Source organism: Lontra canadensis, unplaced genomic scaffold (genome assembly GCF_010015895.1).
Source record: "Lontra canadensis isolate GAN:19392208 unplaced genomic scaffold, GSC_riverotter_1.0 scaffold1, whole genome shotgun sequence".
Lineage (NCBI taxonomy): Eukaryota > Metazoa > Chordata > Mammalia > Carnivora > Mustelidae > Lontra > Lontra canadensis.
Genome location: NW_022630995.1, coordinates 101,126,980 through 101,146,833, shown reverse-complemented (window position 1 = coordinate 101,146,833; position 19,854 = coordinate 101,126,980). Strand labels below are relative to the sequence as shown.

General features: G+C 37.6%; 1 protein-coding gene across 1 annotated transcript in view; it reads left to right on the top strand.

The window, feature by feature from the left end:
* ARHGEF38 (Rho guanine nucleotide exchange factor 38) overlaps window positions 1–19,854 on the top strand; it is a 138,315-nt gene that overhangs the window by 31,699 nt on the left and 86,762 nt on the right. The window contains exon 2 of the mRNA XM_032860508.1: window positions 3,568–3,752. Coding sequence (XP_032716399.1) covers window positions 3,568–3,752 — 185 coding nt within the window. The remainder of the gene's footprint in view (window positions 1–3,567; window positions 3,753–19,854) is intronic.

The window sequence follows — 19,854 nt, the reverse complement described above, 5'->3', positions numbered from 1 at the left end:
TTCTTTCCTAAATACTTAGCTCCTCTGTTCCTTTATCTAGAAAGAAAAGGTTATTAGAGCTGACTGATTTGGGTGATCTACATTGGTAATAGTCATGTGTTACAAATGTTTTATAAAACATAGCATAACTAAAAGATGCAAGTTTAAAAGTAGGGAAGGATCTCATAAAAAAAAAAAAAAAAACTTGTCCCCACAGTGCATTGTAAAGAGTTTGTTGGTTTAAGAAAGGCAAATATGGAAAGTGTTTAGAGATCGGATCATGAAATGATGCAAGCCAGGCCTTTGTTTCTGCAGTAAACTTGTGTCAAAAGAGGAAACAAAAGTATCTCATAAGATATGAACTCCAGATTCTCTGAAAAGATGTTCATACCTGAAGGGAGAAGTTTCTGAAAATCAATATCTTGAATGACACTTGATTTCCATCACTGTGACTCCCCTAACTTGGCTCTGAACACGTTGTGGACCTGCATTAGAAAATCTAAGCAGTTTTTAATTGATATATCTGATGTTGGACATTTAAAGTGCAGTAACTGGAGGGGTGCCTGGGTGGCTCAGTGGGTTAAATCCTCTGCCTTTGGCTCGGGTCATGATCTCAGGGTCCTGGGATCAAGCCCCGCACTGGGCTCTCTGCTCAGCAGGGATCCTGCTTCCTCCTCTCTCTCTGCCTGCCTTTTTGCCTACTTGTGATCTCTGGCTGTCAAATAAATAAATAAAATCTTAAAAAAAATAAAATAAAGTGCAATATCTGGAAAATCTGTGAAATAGGTTGAATTTGTACAGTAATTGAGCTCTGGAATTCGGGAGTAAAGGGAACCTGAGAATGAATTTTAGAGATATTTCTTTGCCAATGTTTAGGGAAGATTCTTTTCTCCTTGCTAGCCCCCTAAATCATTGACAGATTATTTTATAAGGCACAAAATGTTTAGAATGTGGAAAAGTAGGTATCAGTCAGAACAGTTTTTCAACAGGGTCCCTTTTATTTTCAAGGTATTAGGTAATAACTGGATACAATCTGAACCGGTTTGCCAGCTCTCTACTAGTGAGGTTTCTTTCTATGAGCTAATTCATATGTCCCAGGAGAAAGGAACCCCCATCGTTCCCCCCTCTGCCCCGTTAAGGAGGCTCACAAAGGTCTAGTTGTGTATACAACCTGCTCACTGCGTCTCTCCTCCTCAAGTGACCTGCCTTCCTCTTTTAGATCCAAAATAATTCATAGGAAAGATGCCTCACTGTAATGTTTCCTTTTGAATTTGGGATGCTAAGAGGCAGATTTCTTCTACTTTCCAGCAAAAAATATTAGCAAGCATCCAAAATTTCTCATAACATAACTCAAGATATGAAAGCTGCAGACCACTTCATGCATTCCTTCTCTTTCCTTGCATAGATTTTCTCTTCTTATAGAACTTAAGTAGATTATTTCTTTGACACCAAATATCCCAAGCCTTGTAAAACTCTGGGCTCTCAGATGCCATTTGTCAAATCCATCATCTTTTCTGCTAAAGGAAGAGTAGTTACTGGGCAGAGGATTTGGAAGCGTATTCACTTACAAATCAGGATCGCTTAAAGACCCATCTAGGGTACCTGTCAAACTAATGTTGGAAATACCTTCAACCATCATCCACAGATGTTTGATTATGGAGCCTCTGGCTGAATTCCTGGGATGAATGGGCCAAGGAGAGAGGAGTGTTCCTTACTTCTTCTAGGAGCAGTCTCTTTACGTTGAGCAATTATGTTGAACCCCCTACTGGAATGATTCTCCAGTTGTCTTAGCCTTGTTTCTGGAGTGAGCTGAGAGAAAATTCTCTCCTTATTTCCATTTCCATACACTGTGTACTTTTTTTTTCTTTCCATACAGAAAAGCCCTTTTGTAGAGCTTTATAAGCCCTTTTGTAGAGCTCTACATTCTCAGGAAGTGGTGTCAGCATCAAAAATATCCCACGTACCAGTTACTAGAATCACTTTAGTTTTGGGGCACCTGGGTGGCTCAGTGGGTTAAAGCCTCTGCCTTTGGCTCAGGTAGTGATCCCGGAGTCCTGGAATCGAGCCCCAAATCAGGGTCTCTCCTCAGCGGGGAGCCTGCTTCCTCCTCTTTCTCTCTCTGCCTCTTTGCCTACTTGTGATCTCTATCTGTCAAATAAATAAATAAAATCTTTAAAGAAAAAGAATCACTTTAGTTTTAAAGGAAATAAAATTACTTTTGCAATGGGAGACATTAAGATGAACATGAAATTTGTGATGACTTCAAGCTCAAAGAAAATTCATTTACACACACACGCACACTGCCCTACTATCTATCACTGCTCTGACTTCATCTGTGACCTCGTTTTGGGGCTTCCAAAATTTTCCATTGCTGTGGGAAGCTCATTCTTGAAGACATTTAGCTTTCTCATATTATAACCCTGGCTCTATGTGAGCCTTCTCATTTATCTCAGTATCTCCTCGGCACAGTGAATTTTTTAAAAAATTTTATTTATTTATTTGACAGCCAGAGATCACAAGTAGGCAGAGAGGCAAGCAGAGAGAAAGGATGAAGCAGGCTCCCCACTGAGCAGACAGCCCAATGCGGGGCTCAATCCCAGAACCCTGGGATCATGACCTGAGCTGAAGGCAGAGGCTTTAACACACTGAGCCACCCAGGCGCCCCTGCACAGTGAATTTTTTCATTGAAATTTTCCATTTGGCAGTTCAAGAATTTTGAAATAACAAGATATGCCTGATATTGAAAATGGGACATGAAAAATCCTAGTTGACATGTATTCAATCTACCACTTCCTCACTCCTCATTCCATGTCATTGAGGTTTGCATATTACTAAGAATGAAGGGCAATTTTTTTAACTTAAATTAACCAACATACAGTACATCATTAGTTTCAGATGTAGTGTTCAATGATTCATCAGTTGTGTGCAACACCCAGTGCTCATTACATCATGTGCCCTCCTTAATGCCCATCACCCGGCTACCCCACCCCTCCACCCATCTCCCTTCCAGCAACCCTCCGTTTGTTTCCTAGAGTTAACAGTCTCTCATGGTTTTTCTCCCTCTACTTCCCTTTCAGTTTTCCCTCCCTTCTCCTATGACTCTCTGTGCTGTTCCTTATATTCCACATATGAAGAGGGACAATTATTTTTAATAAAAGGGGCAAAATGGGAAGGCATTCCACTTACTAATTAAAAATCACCCCTTGATTCAAAAGCAAATGTATCCAGAAGAAGTTCTGAACTGATTTTAATACATTTTTTATCTCCAGCCTAAAGACAAGGTTTATAGCTTAATATAGTAACAAAGGGATATTTTAAAGACAAGCCATGACAGTCAAGTGTCATTCAGCTGACGAGTCAGAAGTATATATTCTCCCGTCCCTTGTTGCTCATAGTTTCATAGGATTCCGACCTTAGGGCAAACTACTACACATTTCTTCCTAAGAACATACTCTGAAGACGCTTTGTGCCTTTTTCCTTGCTAAAGGAAAGTGTTTACCAACAGTGGTTACCAACAGTGTTTGTAATGATGAAGGAAGAAACCTCAGCAGAATGTCTCACTTGTACATACATGTTTTTATTTAACAGAAAAGATGACTCCCCATGCCGGGGCTTCCACCACTGAGACCCAAACTCAGGAGGAGCACCAGGTGCAGAGAATGATGGCAAAGCGTTCGAAAATCATTAAGGAGCTGATACAGACAGAAAAAGACTACCTCAATGATCTCGAGTTGTGCATTAGGGAAGTGGTTCAGCCCTTGAGAAATAAACAGGTAAATTCAACCTGGAGGGTCCCCCTCACCCCACCATATCCTAAATATCACCAGCACCATGAAATCAGATCATCCAAGTATAGTATCTGCTACAGGGAGGGTGAAGGGGTGGGCCCTTTTCCTTGAGGCCTGGGCTTGGGGTGGTGGAAAGTAGCATCAGATTCTTATTTCCTGTGTCAGCAGAGGGACACCCAGAGTCCCTCCATCTGGCCAAGAAAACTGTATTCCAAAATATGGGGAGAAGGAAGTTCACAGTTTCTGCCACTTTGAAATTTCTATGTGTTCTTTCCTGGATTCTTACCTGTTGTGAGCAACAGGTTTTCAGCAGTTTAAGAACAAGGCACTTAATTTGATTCAAAGATGATCAAGGATTTGGAAGGAAAAAAATGTGTTTCCCCCCCTACATTGAGAGCTCAATTAAACTTCAGCTGAGTAAAATTCAACATAGAAATTAACCTGAATGTAAGGTAATACTTGAAGTGTTCATAAGTTAATCATTCTCCTCCTTTTTAATCAAGGCCTTTTTGGAGAATTTCTTGTAAGGAATTAGAGTACAGGAGTACAAGAATATTTGACTCACATATATCTGCATGTATTAAGTACCTGATATTGTAACTGGCCCTGTTCCCAGCTCTGGGGTTACAGTTCAGTACAAAACAAAGTCCTGCCCTTATGGGGTTTACTTTCTAGTGGGAGAGAGGAAGAGTCAGGTGATAACTAATAAGTTAATAAACAAATATAAATTAAAACATATTAGATGGTGGCAAGTATAATGGAGAAAACCAAAGTGGAGACAAGGGATGGAGCATGGGCTCAGAAGGGTAAGGTTTCTATTTCAAATAAGTAGTAAATGCAAACCCTTCCAATGGGGGACATGACAGCCAAGAACTGAAAGGGCTAAAAGGTATTTCAGGCTGAGGGGAGAATAAGAGCAACAACACTGAGGAGGGATAACCTAATCATGAGGGTGGTAAACAGTCCTCATACGCAATTGAAACAATATACAAAAACACAAACTTGGAAGTAAAGATGATCAGAATCCCCCTGCTTAAAGATAATCACCGTTCACATGGTTGGGAAACATCTTTGTAAACATCAGTTGGGACATTTACATACACATACACACACCCACGCACACATACCCACATATATACTGAACATATGTTTTTACATAAATGTAACCAAAACTACACAGGTTATTTTATAACATATTCGTTTCATTCAGCAATCTGTTGGATGTTTCTTTTCCTGACTACAGACACCTAAAATGTTTTTCTACTGTTACTGATGCTGAGACACTCTTTTATGATTTGGGTTTTGTCACCTCATCTCCTTAGAATAAATTCCTAGAAGTGGAGTTGCTGATCAAAGTGTATACATATTAGGGATTTTGATAGAAATTTACCAGCTGACAACCAAAAAGTCAATACTGTTCTAATTTTCATTCTCATTAACAGTGTTTGAGAAGTCAAAATACCTTTTTATATATTCATTAGCCATTTATTTTCTCTTCAATCCCTATTCATATTCACATCTCTTGCCCTTTTTTAAAAAAATAGGTTTGTTTTTTTCTTATTGTTTTACAAAACCTCTTTATATATTAGGGATATTCTTTTTCATCCCAGATGTTACATTTTCTCAGTTTTTCTTTTGCCTTCTAATAAGATAAAAACACAGAGGGAGGCAAACCATAAGAGATTCTTAACTACAGGGAACAAACTAAGGATTGCTGGAGGGGAGGGGCATAGGAGAATGGGGCAACTGGGTGATAGGCATTAATGAGAGCACGTGATGTAATAAGCACTGGGTGTTATATGCAAGTGACAAATCACTTACCACTGAAATTAATAATACACTATATATTAACTAAACTGAATTTAAATTTTTTAAATAACCTTGTTTAAAGTTAAAAAGTTAACCCTGTTTAAGGTTTATTCATTTGATTTTGCCATGTTTAAGTGATCAAATATATTTAACTTTATGGATTCTGAGTTTGACATCTTAATACATACCACATGATTATAAAAATATTGTTAGCTAATTGTCACAACTTCAATTATTACATCCTTCCCCCAGGACTTAACAACATCCAGAAGCAGAGTTTATGTACTTAACACAAGTCTCTTCTAAGAAATACTAGGAAAAATATCTGGCCCTACAAGTTAGGGAAAACCAGTATAGATCAAGGTGACCTTAATTATAAAAGTTGGGTTTGGTTTTGGTTTAAGATAATATATAAAGAAAAGTGGCAAAGCAGACTTGGAATTTTTCCTTCATTTAGGTCACATTTAGTTTTACTTTCTCATGACTTTCAATAGGTACTTACTATTGATCAAGTCTTGTTTCAAAGGCTTCCTTGGTATTCTTGCTTAATCCTCTCACAGTTCTCAAGCTGGAAGGTAACTGGTCACTTTCCAAGTCTGGAGATTTCTTATTCATCCTTTAAGGTTAGGAATAACATTAATGATCATGATAGAAAGTTGCTCTCTGGTTTTATTGCTAAATATATAAAAATATTTTTGGTGTTTTTCATTTAATAATTCATTTAATTTGGTGTTTTTCATTTAATAAAATATTTTTGGTGTTTTTCATTTAATAAAATACATTTAATAGTGTTTTTCATTAAATATTAATTTCATAAAAAATATAAATATAATTTAATAAAACTAGTTGTGTCTGATGTAGCCTCTGTTCTGGACAGATATTTATGGTTATTAATAAAATGTTTGTTTACATACTTATGAAAATATTAATTTTAGGTACACATAACATCAAACTCCAGACTCAACAACAACCTACCCGCCTGTATGGTGAGGTTTTACTAGTCACTCCTATTCTCTGAAAAATTTAGACCTTCGTCCAACTTTCCATACCTTCTCCCTCTTTCCAGGTCCAACATCAATGTCAGGTGATTTCTCTAATTAGGCAAATGGCCCACACAATTGCCAGGCCTCTCCACCTGTTCCTTGACTTGCTCTTATCCTGAGATCTTTCCTTCAACCACCCCTCTGAGCCCCTCACTCCAGGCACCATTTCCTATAGCTGCGTTCTGTTTCTTCACCCCCCCTCAAAATCAAAATTTCAGGCTTACCATTCTCTAACCTTCACATCCTGTGTTCTAGCCCACTCCCACTGGTTCCCTCTCCCTGACAAGTTTTGGATGCCACAAGGGCTGAAGTCCTTTCTCATCATTTCATTGGGAAAATAAACACAATAAGAAGATGCACTCTCTCAACACCACACCTATCAACTTACCTGCATCTCTACCCATGTCAGCTGGCTAGTTGTTTGCTTCTAATTAAGGACAACTGCTCTACTAATGCCATGGACTCTATCCCCTCAGGCTTCCTCAAGGATTTCACTTCTGCCAGTGTCCTTTCTTCCTCCTGTATGTTGATTTTACCCTCCCTATTGGATCAATCCACCACCATTACCTGCTATCTTAAAAAAGCAAAAACTCTCTCTTGACTCTGAAAGAATTATCTAGGGGAGCCTAGGTGGCTCAGGTCATGATCTCAGGGTCCTGGGATCGAGAGCCCCGCCCCATGTTGGGCTCCCTGCTCAGCGGGAAGCCTGCTTCTCCCTTTCCCACTCCCAGTCCCCCTCGTGTTCTCTCTCTTGCTGTCTCTCGTTCTGTCAAATAAATAAACAAAATCTTAAAAAAAAAACTCTGCATTTAAAAGAATTGTCTGTATTCTCTTTCCCTTTGTAAGTTGTATGTGAAATACATAATATGTATAAAACCATATGTGACTAAGACATTTCAAAATAAGCACAATTTACCAAAAGTCTGTATTTGTGATGAGTTAATGATCAATATTTAAAAAGACAATATGGAGCACCTGGATGCCTTACTCAGTTAAGCACCTGACTTTTGATTCCAGCTTGGGTCATGATCTCAGGTCATGAGATGAAGCCTCGTGTTCGTTCCGTGCATGGAGCCTGCTTAAGATTCTCTCTCGCCCTCTGCCCCTCCCCCACATCATGCCTGCTTTCTAAAGAGCACCTTTTTTTTTTTTTTAAATCAAATGGAACAAGACGTTTATTCAGTATGCAAATGTTCTCAATTTTAAACTGTTTACTACACTGGTGAGTTAAACTGGCCCCACCATTATACATGCCATTGTTGAGCTATAATCTCACATATGCACTCTGATCATTGTTTGTGTTTTTGCTTTGTTTTTCTTATTTTTGCTTACTGTGTAACTTTTTTTTTTAATTTATTTATTTGACAGGCAGAGACCACAAGCAGGCAGAGAGGCAGACAGAGAGAGAGGGAGAAGCAGGCTCCCCGCTGAGTAGAGAACCCGACGTGGGCCTCCATCCCAGGACCCTGGGATCATGACCCGAACCACAGGCAGAGGCTTTAACCCACTGAGCCACTCAGGCGCCCCTAACTGTGTAACTCTTAAGAACAGTTTTCAGAATTAGTGTTTCAGACTGTGTAAAATAAAATATTTCCCTCATGATGATATATAGTTTAGCTGGCATATTTAACTTTTACTCTCAATACTTTGAATTACTGTTGTCTCACTTCTAACTCCTATTTCCCTTGTTATTCTATTCAGATGGTTTACAGCTTTGTTGATTTTCCACAACTGGCACTTCTCTTTGCTTAGATCTTTCGGTGCTCTCTGTCTGCCTCCTTGTGGAATTTGATTTCATTCTAGTGGTCTACTTGGTCCCCTCCACTCACATTAAAATACTAGTTATTCAGAAGTTTCTCAGTTCTCCTGCCCCATCAACCTTTCCCCCTCTTTTTAATACTTTAAACCTTGACTAACTAAATAGATGCTCAGGAATTCAGATGAAACATTTATTAGTGCTGAGGTAGTTAATTTATGTCACGAGTTTATTAACCTTACCAGCTTTTCAATGTTCATTATTTCCTCCATGTCCTTATTTCTCTTCTAAATGTTTAAATACCACGGTCTTTGCACACAAGCCACCTGTCATCAGTTAGTGTCAAAATTTATAAATTAACACATACAGTGTTTATATAACCATGAGAACAATCTGCAAACCATACTTACCTAAACCTGAGGCAACAAAAGTAAATATTGTACATGTGCAAGCTACTCTGGAAGAGACTTCGGGAAGTCATCTAGTCCATGTTTTTTCTCTTGTTGAGAAACCATCTTTGCCTCCATTGCTGAAAAGTTTATCTTTGCTCTGTTGCACTGCCTCATGCCTTCTCTTGACACATCTGATTCATGCCTTTTTAGTCTCAGAAGAAACAAGGTAGTATATGGAAGTTAAAATTGAAAGGAGGAAGTTGAAAACTGAGAAAAGCACTAGCTTATCCCAGTGAGCTTGCACGAATGAGTCAGGGTACTCCTGAGTGTCTAGACCTGGCCCTTGAGTTGGCAACTGTTCTGTGACAATCATGGTTATATAACTTAATTGTAACTTCAAGGCTTTTCTATAAACAAAACTTCACCTCCCTGAAATCAGGGTCAAACTCAGCAGTTACATCTTCTTTAATAGCAGCATTGTGAGAGGTTTTGCAAAGAAGGAAAAATTATCAACAACATTCAGTGTTGAAACATTTAGTGGGAAAACAGGTTCTAGTTATTTATTATCCAAACACGGCAATATGAGAGATCGTACATTTTTGGCAGTAAGTCAAAATAAATCAAAGCCAGAGCAAACTAATCTAACAATGGAAAAGAGCTTTATGTGTAAGGAAGGGACCAAAAATTGACTGAAAAGAGTAGTTGGAGGAATCTGAACATGTGTTTTTATTTTTCTTTGTTTTTAATTATATCTTTAATTTTTAAAAAATTTACATAACACAAAAGTACCAAAAATCTCAGACACAGTAATGTCTATAGTTACTCAATTTCCTTCTCTAAAGACCATTACTAGCTTCTTTCTACCCTTCCAAGGGTATTGCAATTATAAGTGTATATGTTTATATGTACATTTAGCAGATTTTTATTTATATGGTATTCTATTTATTAAATTTGGATTTTGCTAACATTAGCCAATTGTGTGAATTATGAAATTTTGTGTTTTCAGAAAAAAGAGCAAAAGTATCTTATGACTTCGTGTTGATAAGAGTTCAGCTGGAATTTTCTGTTAAAATTTGTGTACCCTATATAGCAGTAATATTTTTATAGCAGTAATTTTTAAAAGAATTTTTATTAGAATATATAGAAGAAAATAGTCACCCATAGCTCTAGCACTTAGAAGTAAGTACTGTAAATATTTTTGTTTCCTGACTAATTGTGAAATTGGAATCATACCCTATATGCCATTATGGAATCTCTTCTCCCTGAAAAATATGTTCACATGTTTTATTTTTAATCACAGATAACAAATATCAATTTAAATGGAAACTGTTTTCTTTTATTTATTGGGAGACCCACATTTGAGGAAAACAATATCAATGCTTTCTCTGGGAGAAGAGCCCCCAGTTGGAAAGTGGTGCTGCCAGTGTTATCACGCATGCCCAGGTTAACAGTGGGGTGTACAGGGTCATGACGGCAGGGACAACACTATGTCCAGCAATTGTTCTGTATGACATATGCAACCTAGCACACTGTACTAACATACTACCTTACCTCTTTCTCGGCGTCCGAAGAGGGGGAAACAAGTCATAAAACAGGGAATCACAAAAGACAGGAAATTAGGACAAATTTCTAACTTGCCCTTTTTTCTTCAAAGGGGAAGAAAAGGGATCACAAAACCCAGGGCATTCAGCTCTGTGCTCTGCCTCTCACCCAAGGGAATTTGCTGTAGTATCAACTATGGGGTCAGCCCTATTACAGAAGCTTATGTAAGAGGAGGGCTTGCCAAGCCCCCAGAGCACAATGTAGATGAAAGCATCTCAGAAAAGAGACTGGGAGGAGAGGACGTAAAAGCATTATAATAATGAAAACACTGTTTGAATATTGTAATACCATGAAAATCCATATACAACCAAAAAGATGGCCATGGCCCAATTTATGTTCTACACATTGAAGCTAGTCATGACAATTTAATGTAGTAATGTACATGATTTTTATATCCTTTTGGAGTTTGCTGTGATTTTAATGGCGCCCTCCTTACCAGAGGGAACCCATTGTTGTTCTATATAAAGGGGATTGTAGCTTCAGCACCTGTTCTGGAAATCACCTAGTCTTCCATCTCCTGCCCTCTGTTTCGTGGTCTCCAGTTGAACAAGACCTGTCTGGCTTGACAGCTCAAAACTGGGTTCCACCTCAGTAGTATCTAGCCTCTGGCTGCCTCACCGTTGACCAGTGCTCCCATGAGTTACACACTACACGGATGCTGTGCCTAGACAGCTTGCTTGTATCTCAGTTTTAGTTTTACTCCTTGGATACACTCTGGGACATTATACTCAGTTCTGTCTGAATGTCCTCAACACCCTCCCACCCTAGCCCAGTCCCAACAAGAGAAATTCAAACTTCCCACTTCCCCACAAGAAGAATTCAAACAACGTAATGAAATTTTGCTACTCTCACTGAACAAAGGACAGAATTACGGTTATGAGTTATAGTCAGTTCACTGGAACAAGAGAGAAAAGAAAAACTACAGAAATATTTAGTAAGTATTAAAATATACTTAGCTTTTGTAGGTAGATGATAATTAGAGCTTCTTAAAGCTCTAATTTACTAAAATTTACTAAAACTTTGGCTGCATACCGAACAGAAGAAACCGTAGGTGAACAAATCTATTTGGTCATAAATTTTTAAGTGTCCTAGAAGGACTCTTGTCAAATTGTCTTCTCTAGCTGTCACCTTCACTAAATGACTTTAACTGTTGCCAGAAGTAATAATTATTCATTTTTGCTTAGTAGGCAACCATACAAATTTTTCCCTCTTTCTTTTTTTTTTTTCTATTACCCAGGTACTCTTTTTTGTTAAGACCTAATTTTTTAGAGCAGTTTGATGTTCACAACAAAGTTGAGATAGAAGGTACAGAGATTTCCCATACAATCCCTGGCCCCACATATGCACAACTTCCTCTATTATTAACATCCCCCACCAAGGTGTCCCATTTGCTACAGCTGATGAACCTCTACAGACACATTATGATCACCCACATCTCATAGTTTACTGTTCATTCTTGGTATTGTCTGTGGGTTTTGACAGATACATAATGATATATATCCATCATTATGGTGTCATGGACAGTATGTTCACTGCTCTAAAACTCCTCTGTGCTTTACCTGTTTGTCCATCCCAACCCCATCCAATGGCAGTCACTGATCTTTTTACTGACTTGTGCCTTTTTCAGAATGTCATAGAGTTGAAATCATGCAGTATGTACAGGCATACCTTGTTTTATTGTGCTTTGCTTTATTGCACTTTACAGATCATGAAGTATTTCTGTAGCCTTTTCAGATGGGCTACTTGAACTTAGTAATATTCTTTTTAGTTTCCTTCACATCTTTTCATGGGTTAACAGCTCATTTATTTTTAGGGCTGAATACTACTCTTCCAGATATACCATGGTTTAATTTATCCATTCACCTACTGAAGGACATCTTCATTGCTTCCAAGCTTAGGTAATTATGAATAAGGTTGCTATAAACACCCACGTGTTTGCTTTTGTTTGGCAAGTTTTCAGTTCATTAGGGTAAAAACCAAGTGGCATAATGTCTGCATTATATGGTAAGAATATATTTAGTTTTATAAAAACCTACCAAACTATCTTTCAAAATGACTGTGTCATTCTGCATTCCTACCAGCAATGAATAAGGGTGCCTGTTGCTTCACATCCTCTGCAGCATTTGGCTTTGTGAATGTTCTGGATTTGGGCCATTCGGATACGTATGTAGTGATATCTCATGGTTGCTTGAATTTGCATTTTTCTGATGACTTGTGATGTGGAATATCATTTCATATGCTTATTTGTTATCTCTGTGTGTTTTGAGTTATCGTATCCATTAGAGTCTTTGGCCCATTTTTTAATCACGTTGTTTCTTTTCTTACTGTTGAGTTTTGAGGGTTCTTTGTATAATTTGAACAACAGTCCTTTATCAGAGGTGCCTTTTGCAAATGATTTCTCCCCCTCTGAGGCCTGTCTGCTTGATCTCTTGACATTGTCCTTCACAGAACAGAAGTATTTAAACTTAATAAAGTCCAACTAATCAACCCTTTCTTTCATGAATTATGACTTTGGTGACGTGTCTAAAAAGTCATCACCATACCCAAAGCCATCTAGGTTTTCTCTTATTTTATCTTCTAGGTGTTTTTATAGTATTGCATTTTACATTTAGGTTTGTGACCCAAACTGAGTTAGTTTTGGTGGAGGGCATAAGGTCTGCATTTAGATTCATTTTTTTTTTCCATGTAGATGTCTAGTTATTCCAGCATCATTTATTAGAGAATATCAGTTGACTACATTAATGTGGGTGTATTTCTGAGGTGTCTATTCTGTTCCATTCATCTATTTGCCTTTTCTTTTTTTGTTTTTATTAACATATAATGTAATATGTAATAATATAATGTATTATTTGTTCCAGGGGTACAGGTCCGTGAATCGTCAAGTTTACACACTTCACAGCACTCACCATAGCACATACCCTCCCCAATGTCCATAACTCAACCACCCTCTCCATACCCCAGCAAACCTCAGTTTGTTTTGTGAGATTAAGAGTCTCTTATGGTTTGTCTCCCTCCCAATCCCATCTTGTTTCGTTTTTTCCTTCCCTATCCTCCAACCCCCACACTCTGCCTCTAAAATTCTGAATCAGGGATATTATATGATAATTTTCTTTATCTGATTGACTTATTTCACTCAGCATAATACCCTCTACTTCCATCCACATCATTGCAAATGGCAAGATTTCATTTCTTTTGATGGCTGCATAGTATTCCATTCTATATATATATACCACTTCTTCTTTCTCTAGTTGATGGGCATCTAGGTTCTTTCCATACTTTGGCTATTGTGGAATTGTTGCTATAAACATTCAGGTGCATGTGCCCCTTCGGATCACTATGTTTCTATCTTTAGGGTAAATACCCAGTAGTGAGATTGCTGGGTTGTAGGGTAGCTCTATTTTCAACTTTTGAGGAAACTCCGTGCTGTTTTCCAGAGTGGCTGCACCAGCTTGCATTCCCACCAACAGTGTAGGAGGGTTCCCTTTTCTCCGTGTCCTTGCCAACACCTGTCATTTCCTGACTTGTTAATTTTAGCCATTCTGACTGCTGTGAGGTGGTATCTCATTGTGGTTTTGATTTGTATTTCCCTGATGCCAAGTGATGTTGAGCATTTTTTCATGTGTCTAGTGACCATCTGGATGTCTTCTTTGCAGAAATGTCTGTTCATGTCCTCTGCCCATTTCTTGATTGGATTATTTGTTCTTTGGGTGTTGAGTTTGCTAAGTTCTTTATAGATTTTGGATACTAGCCTTTTATCTGATATGTCACTTGCAAATATCTTCTTCCATTTTGTCGGCTGTCTTTTGGTTTTGTTGACTCTTTTCTTTGCTGTGCAAAAGCTTTTGATCCTGAAGTCCCAATAGCTCATTTTTGCCCTTGATTCCCTTGCCTTTGGCAATGTTTCTAGGAAGAAGTTGCGGCAGCTGAGGTTGAAGAGGTTGCTGCCTGTGTTCTCCTTAAGGATTTTGATGGATTCCTGTCTCACATTGAGGTCTTTCATCCATTTGTAGTTTATTTTTGTGTGTGGTGTAAGGAAATACTTCAATTTCATCCTTCTGCATGTGACTGTCCAATTTTCGCAACACCATTTGTTGAAGAAACTGTCTTTTTTCCATTGGACATTCTTTCCTGTTTTGTCAAAAATTAGTTGACCATGGAGTTGAGGGTCCTTTTCAGGGCTCTTTATTCTGTTCCATTGATCTGTGTCTGTTTTTGTGCCCATACCATACTGTCTTGATGATTACAGCTTTGTTTTCTTTTTTTTTTTAATTTAATTTTATTTTTTCAGTGTTCCAAGATTCATTGTTTATGCATCACACCCAGTGCTCCATGCTATGTGCCCTCCTTAATACCCACCACCAGGCTAACACATCCCCCCCTACCTCTCCCTTCCAAAACCCTCAGTTTGTTTCTCAGAGTCCACAGTCTCCCACGGTTTGTCTCCCCTTCCATTTTCCCCCAATTTACTTTGATTACAGCTTTGTAATAGACCTTGAAGTCTGGAATTGTGATGCCACCAACTTTGGTTTTCTTTTTCAACATTCTTCTGGCTATTCGAGGTCTTTTCTGGTTCCATATAAATTTTAGGATTATTTTTCCATTTCTTTGGAAAAAATTGATAGTATTTTGATAGGGGTTGCATTAAATGTGTAGATTGCTTTAGGTAGCATAGACATTTTCACAATATTTGTTCTTCCAAGCCATGAGCATGGAACGCTTTTCCATTTCTTTGTGTCTTCCTCCATTTCTTCCATGAGTACTTTATAGTTTTCTGAGTACGGGTTCTTTGCCTTTTTGGTATGGTTTATTCCTAGGTATCTTATGGTTTTGCGTGCAGTTGTAAATGGGGTTGACTCTTTAATTTCTCTTTCTTCTGTCTTGGTGTTAGTGTATAGAAATGCAAATGACTTCTGTGCATTGATTTTATATCCTGACACTTTACTGAATTCCTGTATAAGTTCTAGTAGTTTTGGAGTGGAGTCTTTTGGGTTTTCCACATAAAGTATCATATTATCTGCAAAGAGTGGGAGTTTCACTTCTTCTTTGCCAATTCAGATGCCTTTAATTTCTTTTTATTGTCTGATTTTTGAGGCTGGGACTTCTAGTACTATGCTGAATAGCAGTGGTGATAGTGGACATCCCTACTATGTTCCTGACCTTAGTGGAAAAGCTCTCAGTTTTTCCCCATTGAGAATGATAGTTGCAGTGGGTTTTTCATAGATGGCTTTGATGATATTGAGGTATGTGCCCTCTATCCCAACACTGTGAAGAGTTTTGATCAAGAAAGGATTCTGTATTTTGTCAAATGCTTTTTTAGCGTCTATTGAGAGTATCATATGGTTCTTGTTCTTTCTTTTATTAATGTATTGTATCACATTGATTTATTTGTGGATGTTGGACCAACCTTGCAGCCCAGGAATAAATCCCACTGGTTGTGGTAAATATCCTTTTAATGTACTATTGGATCCTATTGGCTAGTATTTTGGTGAGAATTTTTGCATCTGTGTTCATCAAGGATATTGGTCTGTAATTCTCTTTTTTGGTGGGGTCTTTGTCTGGTTTTGGGATCAAGGTAATGCTGGCCTCATAAAATGAGTTTGGAAGTTTTCCTTCCATTTCTAAGTTTTTAAACAGTTTCAGGAGAATAGGTATTAATTCTTCTTTAAATGTTTGGTAGAATTCTCCTGGGAAGCCATCTGGCCCTGGGCTCTTGTTTGTTGGGAGATTTTTGATGGCTGCTTCAATCTCCTTACTGGTTATGGATCTGTTCAGGTTTTCTATTTCTTCCTGGTTCAGTTTTGGTAGTTTATATGTCCTTAGGAATGCATCCATTTCTTCCAGATTGTCAAATTTGCTGGCATACAGTTGCTCATAATATGTTTTTGTAATTGTTTGTATTTCTTTGGTGTTGGTTATGATCTCTCCTCTTTCATTCATGACTTTATTAATTTGGGTCCTTTCTCTTTTCTTTTTGGTAAGTCTGGCCAGGGGTTTATCAATCTCATTAATTCCTTCAAAGAACCACTCCTAGTTTTGTTGATTTGTTCTATTGTTTTTTTGTTTGTTTGTTTCTGTTTCATTGATTTCTGCTCTGATCTTTATTTCTTTGCTGTTTTTTCTCCAGCTCCTTTGGTGTAGGGTTAGGGTGTGTATTTGAGCTCTTTCCTGTTTCTTGAGAAAGGCTTGTATCACTATATACGTTCCTCTCAGGACTGTCTTTGCTGTGTCCCACAGATTTTGAGCAGTTGTGTTTTCATTTTCATTTGTTTCCAGGAATTTTTTCAATTCTTCTTTAATCTTCTGGTTTACACATTCATTCTTTAGAAGGATACTCTTTAGTCTCCTTGTATTTGGGTTCTTTCCAACTTTCCTCCTGAGGTTGAGTTATAGTTTCAAAGCATTGTGATCTGAAAATATACAGGGGATTATCCCAATCTTTTGATACAGGCTGAGACCTGATTTGTGACCCAGGATGTGATCTATTCTGGAGAATGTTCCATGTGCACTAGAGAAGAATGTGTATTCTGTTGCTTTGGGATGGAATGTTCTGCATATATCTGTGATGTTCATCTGGTCCAGTGTGTCATTTAAGGCTTTTATTTCCTTGTTGATCTTTTGCTTGGATCTTTTGCTTGTCCATTTCAATGAGGGGGGGGGTGTTAAAGTCCCCTCTTATTATTGTATTATTGTTGATGTGTTTCTTTGATTTTGTTATTAATTGGTTTATATAATTGGCTGCTCCCATGTTAGGGGCATAGATATTTAAAATAGTTAGAACTTCTTGTTGGACAGACCATTTAAGTATGATATAGTGTCCTTCCTCATCTCTTATTATAGTCTTTGGCTTCAAATCTAATTGATCTAATGTAAGGATTGCCACCCCAGCTTTCTTTTGATGTCCATTAGCATGGTAAATTGTTTTCTACCCCCTCACTTTAAATCTGGAGGTGTCTTTGGGTCTAAAATGAGTTTCTTGCATACAATATATCTATGGGTTTTGTTTTTTTAATCCATTCTGATACCCTGTGTCTTTTGATTGGGGTGTTTAGCCCATTTACATTCAGGGTAACTTTGAAACATATGAATTTAGTGCCATTGTATTGTCTGCAAGGTGACTGGTACTGTGTATTGTCTCTGTTCCTTTCTGTTCTTTTACTTTTAGTCTCTCTTTTTGCTTAGACGACCCCTTGCAAAATTTCCTGTAGGGCTGGTTTGGTGTTTGCAAATTCTTTTAATTTTTGTTTGTCCTGGAATCTTTTTATCCCTCCTTCTATTTTCAATGATAGCCTATCTGGATATAGTATTTTTGGCTGCATATTTTCCTCATTTAGTGCTCTGAATATATCATGCCAGTTCTTTCTGGCCTGCCAGGTCTCTGTGGATAAGTCTGCTGCCAATCTAATATTTCTACTGTAGAAATCTAATATTTCTACTGAATTAATTAATATTATCAATTGATAATATTAATAATAATTTTATATTATTGTAATATAAAATTATTATATAAATATTATAATAATCAATACTTATTAATTAATAATATTAATAATTAATGTTATTTATTAATTAATAATTAATTAATAATATTTCAATCTAATATTTCTACTGTAGCTCTTGACCCGAGCTACTTTCAGGGTTTTCTCTTTGTCACAGGGATCACCAGCCTCTCGCCCCATGTGTCACTAGTAAGTTTCACTATTAGATGACAAGGTGTGGAGTGGACTTATTTTTATTGATTTTGAGGGGGGTTTTCTGTGCCTCCTGGATTTTGAATGCTTGTTCCCTTTGCCATATTAGGGAAACTCTCTATTGTAATTTGCTCCAATATGCCTTCTGTCCCACTCTCATTCTTCTTCTTCTGGAATCCCAATTATTCTATTATTGTTTCATCTTACGGTATCACTTATCTCTCGAATTCTTCCCTTGTTGTCCAGTAGTTGTTTGACTCTCTTTTTCTCAGCTTCTTTATCGTCTGTCATTTGGTCTTCTATATCACTAATTCTCTCTTCTGCCTCATTTATCCTAGCAGTAAGAGCCTCCATTCTTGACTGCACCTCATTAAAACCTTTCTGATTTCAGCTTGGTTAAATTTTAGTTCTTTTATTTCTCCAGAAATGGATTTTATTTCTCCAGACAAAGTATTTCTAATATCTTCCATGCCATTTTTGAGCCCAACTAGCACCTTGAGAATCATCATTCTGAACTCTAGATCTGACATATGTCTGTATTGATTAGGTCCCTAGCCATGGGTACTGCCTCTTGTTCTTTTTTTTTGTGGTGAGTTTTTCCACCTTGTCGTTTTATCCGGATAAGAATATATGAATGAGAGAATAAAATACAAACACCCCAGAAAAATGTATACCAACCATGTCAGAAGAGAACCCAAACCAGGGGGAGAAGAACAGGAGTAAAAAGAAATTTTAAAAAATTTAAATATATATATATATATATACACATATATATATATATATATTTCACTGGTGAATAGAACAGAGCCACATACTTGATTTTGGGTGTATTTGGTTTCTTAGAAGAAACTGCCTCCCAATATTTAAAAAAAAATAAAAGATATATATACAAAAATAAGGGTAAACATAATGAAGGGATGGAATATGACTGTAAAGATGAAAATTTTAAAAAATTTTAAAAAAGCAATTGATAAGATAAGTTGGTTGGAAAAAGAAAGAAGGAAAAAAAAAGAAGAGAGAATGTGCTCAGGCCAGAGACTAGAACAAAGCCCTGTGCTAGATTTAGGGTATATTTTGAACTATTAGAAGAAATTGTATCCAAAAAAACAAAAAAAACAAACAAAAACACCCTATACAAAATAAGGTTAAATACAATGAAGGGTAAAGTGTAATTATAATAATGAAGGTTTAAAAAGATTTTTTTTTTTAGTTGAGATAAACTAGTTAAAAATGTTAAAAGAGGAAAGAGGAAAAGTTAAGAAAATTAGAATAAGAAAAAAATAAAATTGAAAAAATTTAATTTAACTTTGCAAGACTAAAGGATCATGGGGAGAAAACCATGAATTCCATGCATTGCTTTCCCCTAGCTCTGATATTCCACTGATATTCAGTGAGCTTGGTCTTGGCTGGATGTTCTTGTTGATCTTCTAAGGGAGGAGCCTGTCATAGTGATTCTCAAATGTCTTTGCTGGAGGTGGAATTGTGCAGCCCTTGCCAGGGGCCAGGCTAAGAAATCTGCTCTGTTCACTTTTGGGAGTTTTTGTTCCCTGAACGCTTTCCTTAGAGCTCTGGAGGATGGCAATGAAAATGGTGGCCTCCCAATCTCCAGGCCAGAGGAGCCGAGAGCTCAGGGCCCCAATCCTCAGTGCGTCCTCAGAGATAAGCAATCACTCCTGTCTCCCTGGTCTCTGGCTGCTCTCTGGGCTCACCTGGCTTGTGATTTGAGCATTTCTCTCAAATGCAGAGCCCCATTTGGAGTCTCCAAACCCAGTAGATTCCTGCCTCCAGAGGAGAAAG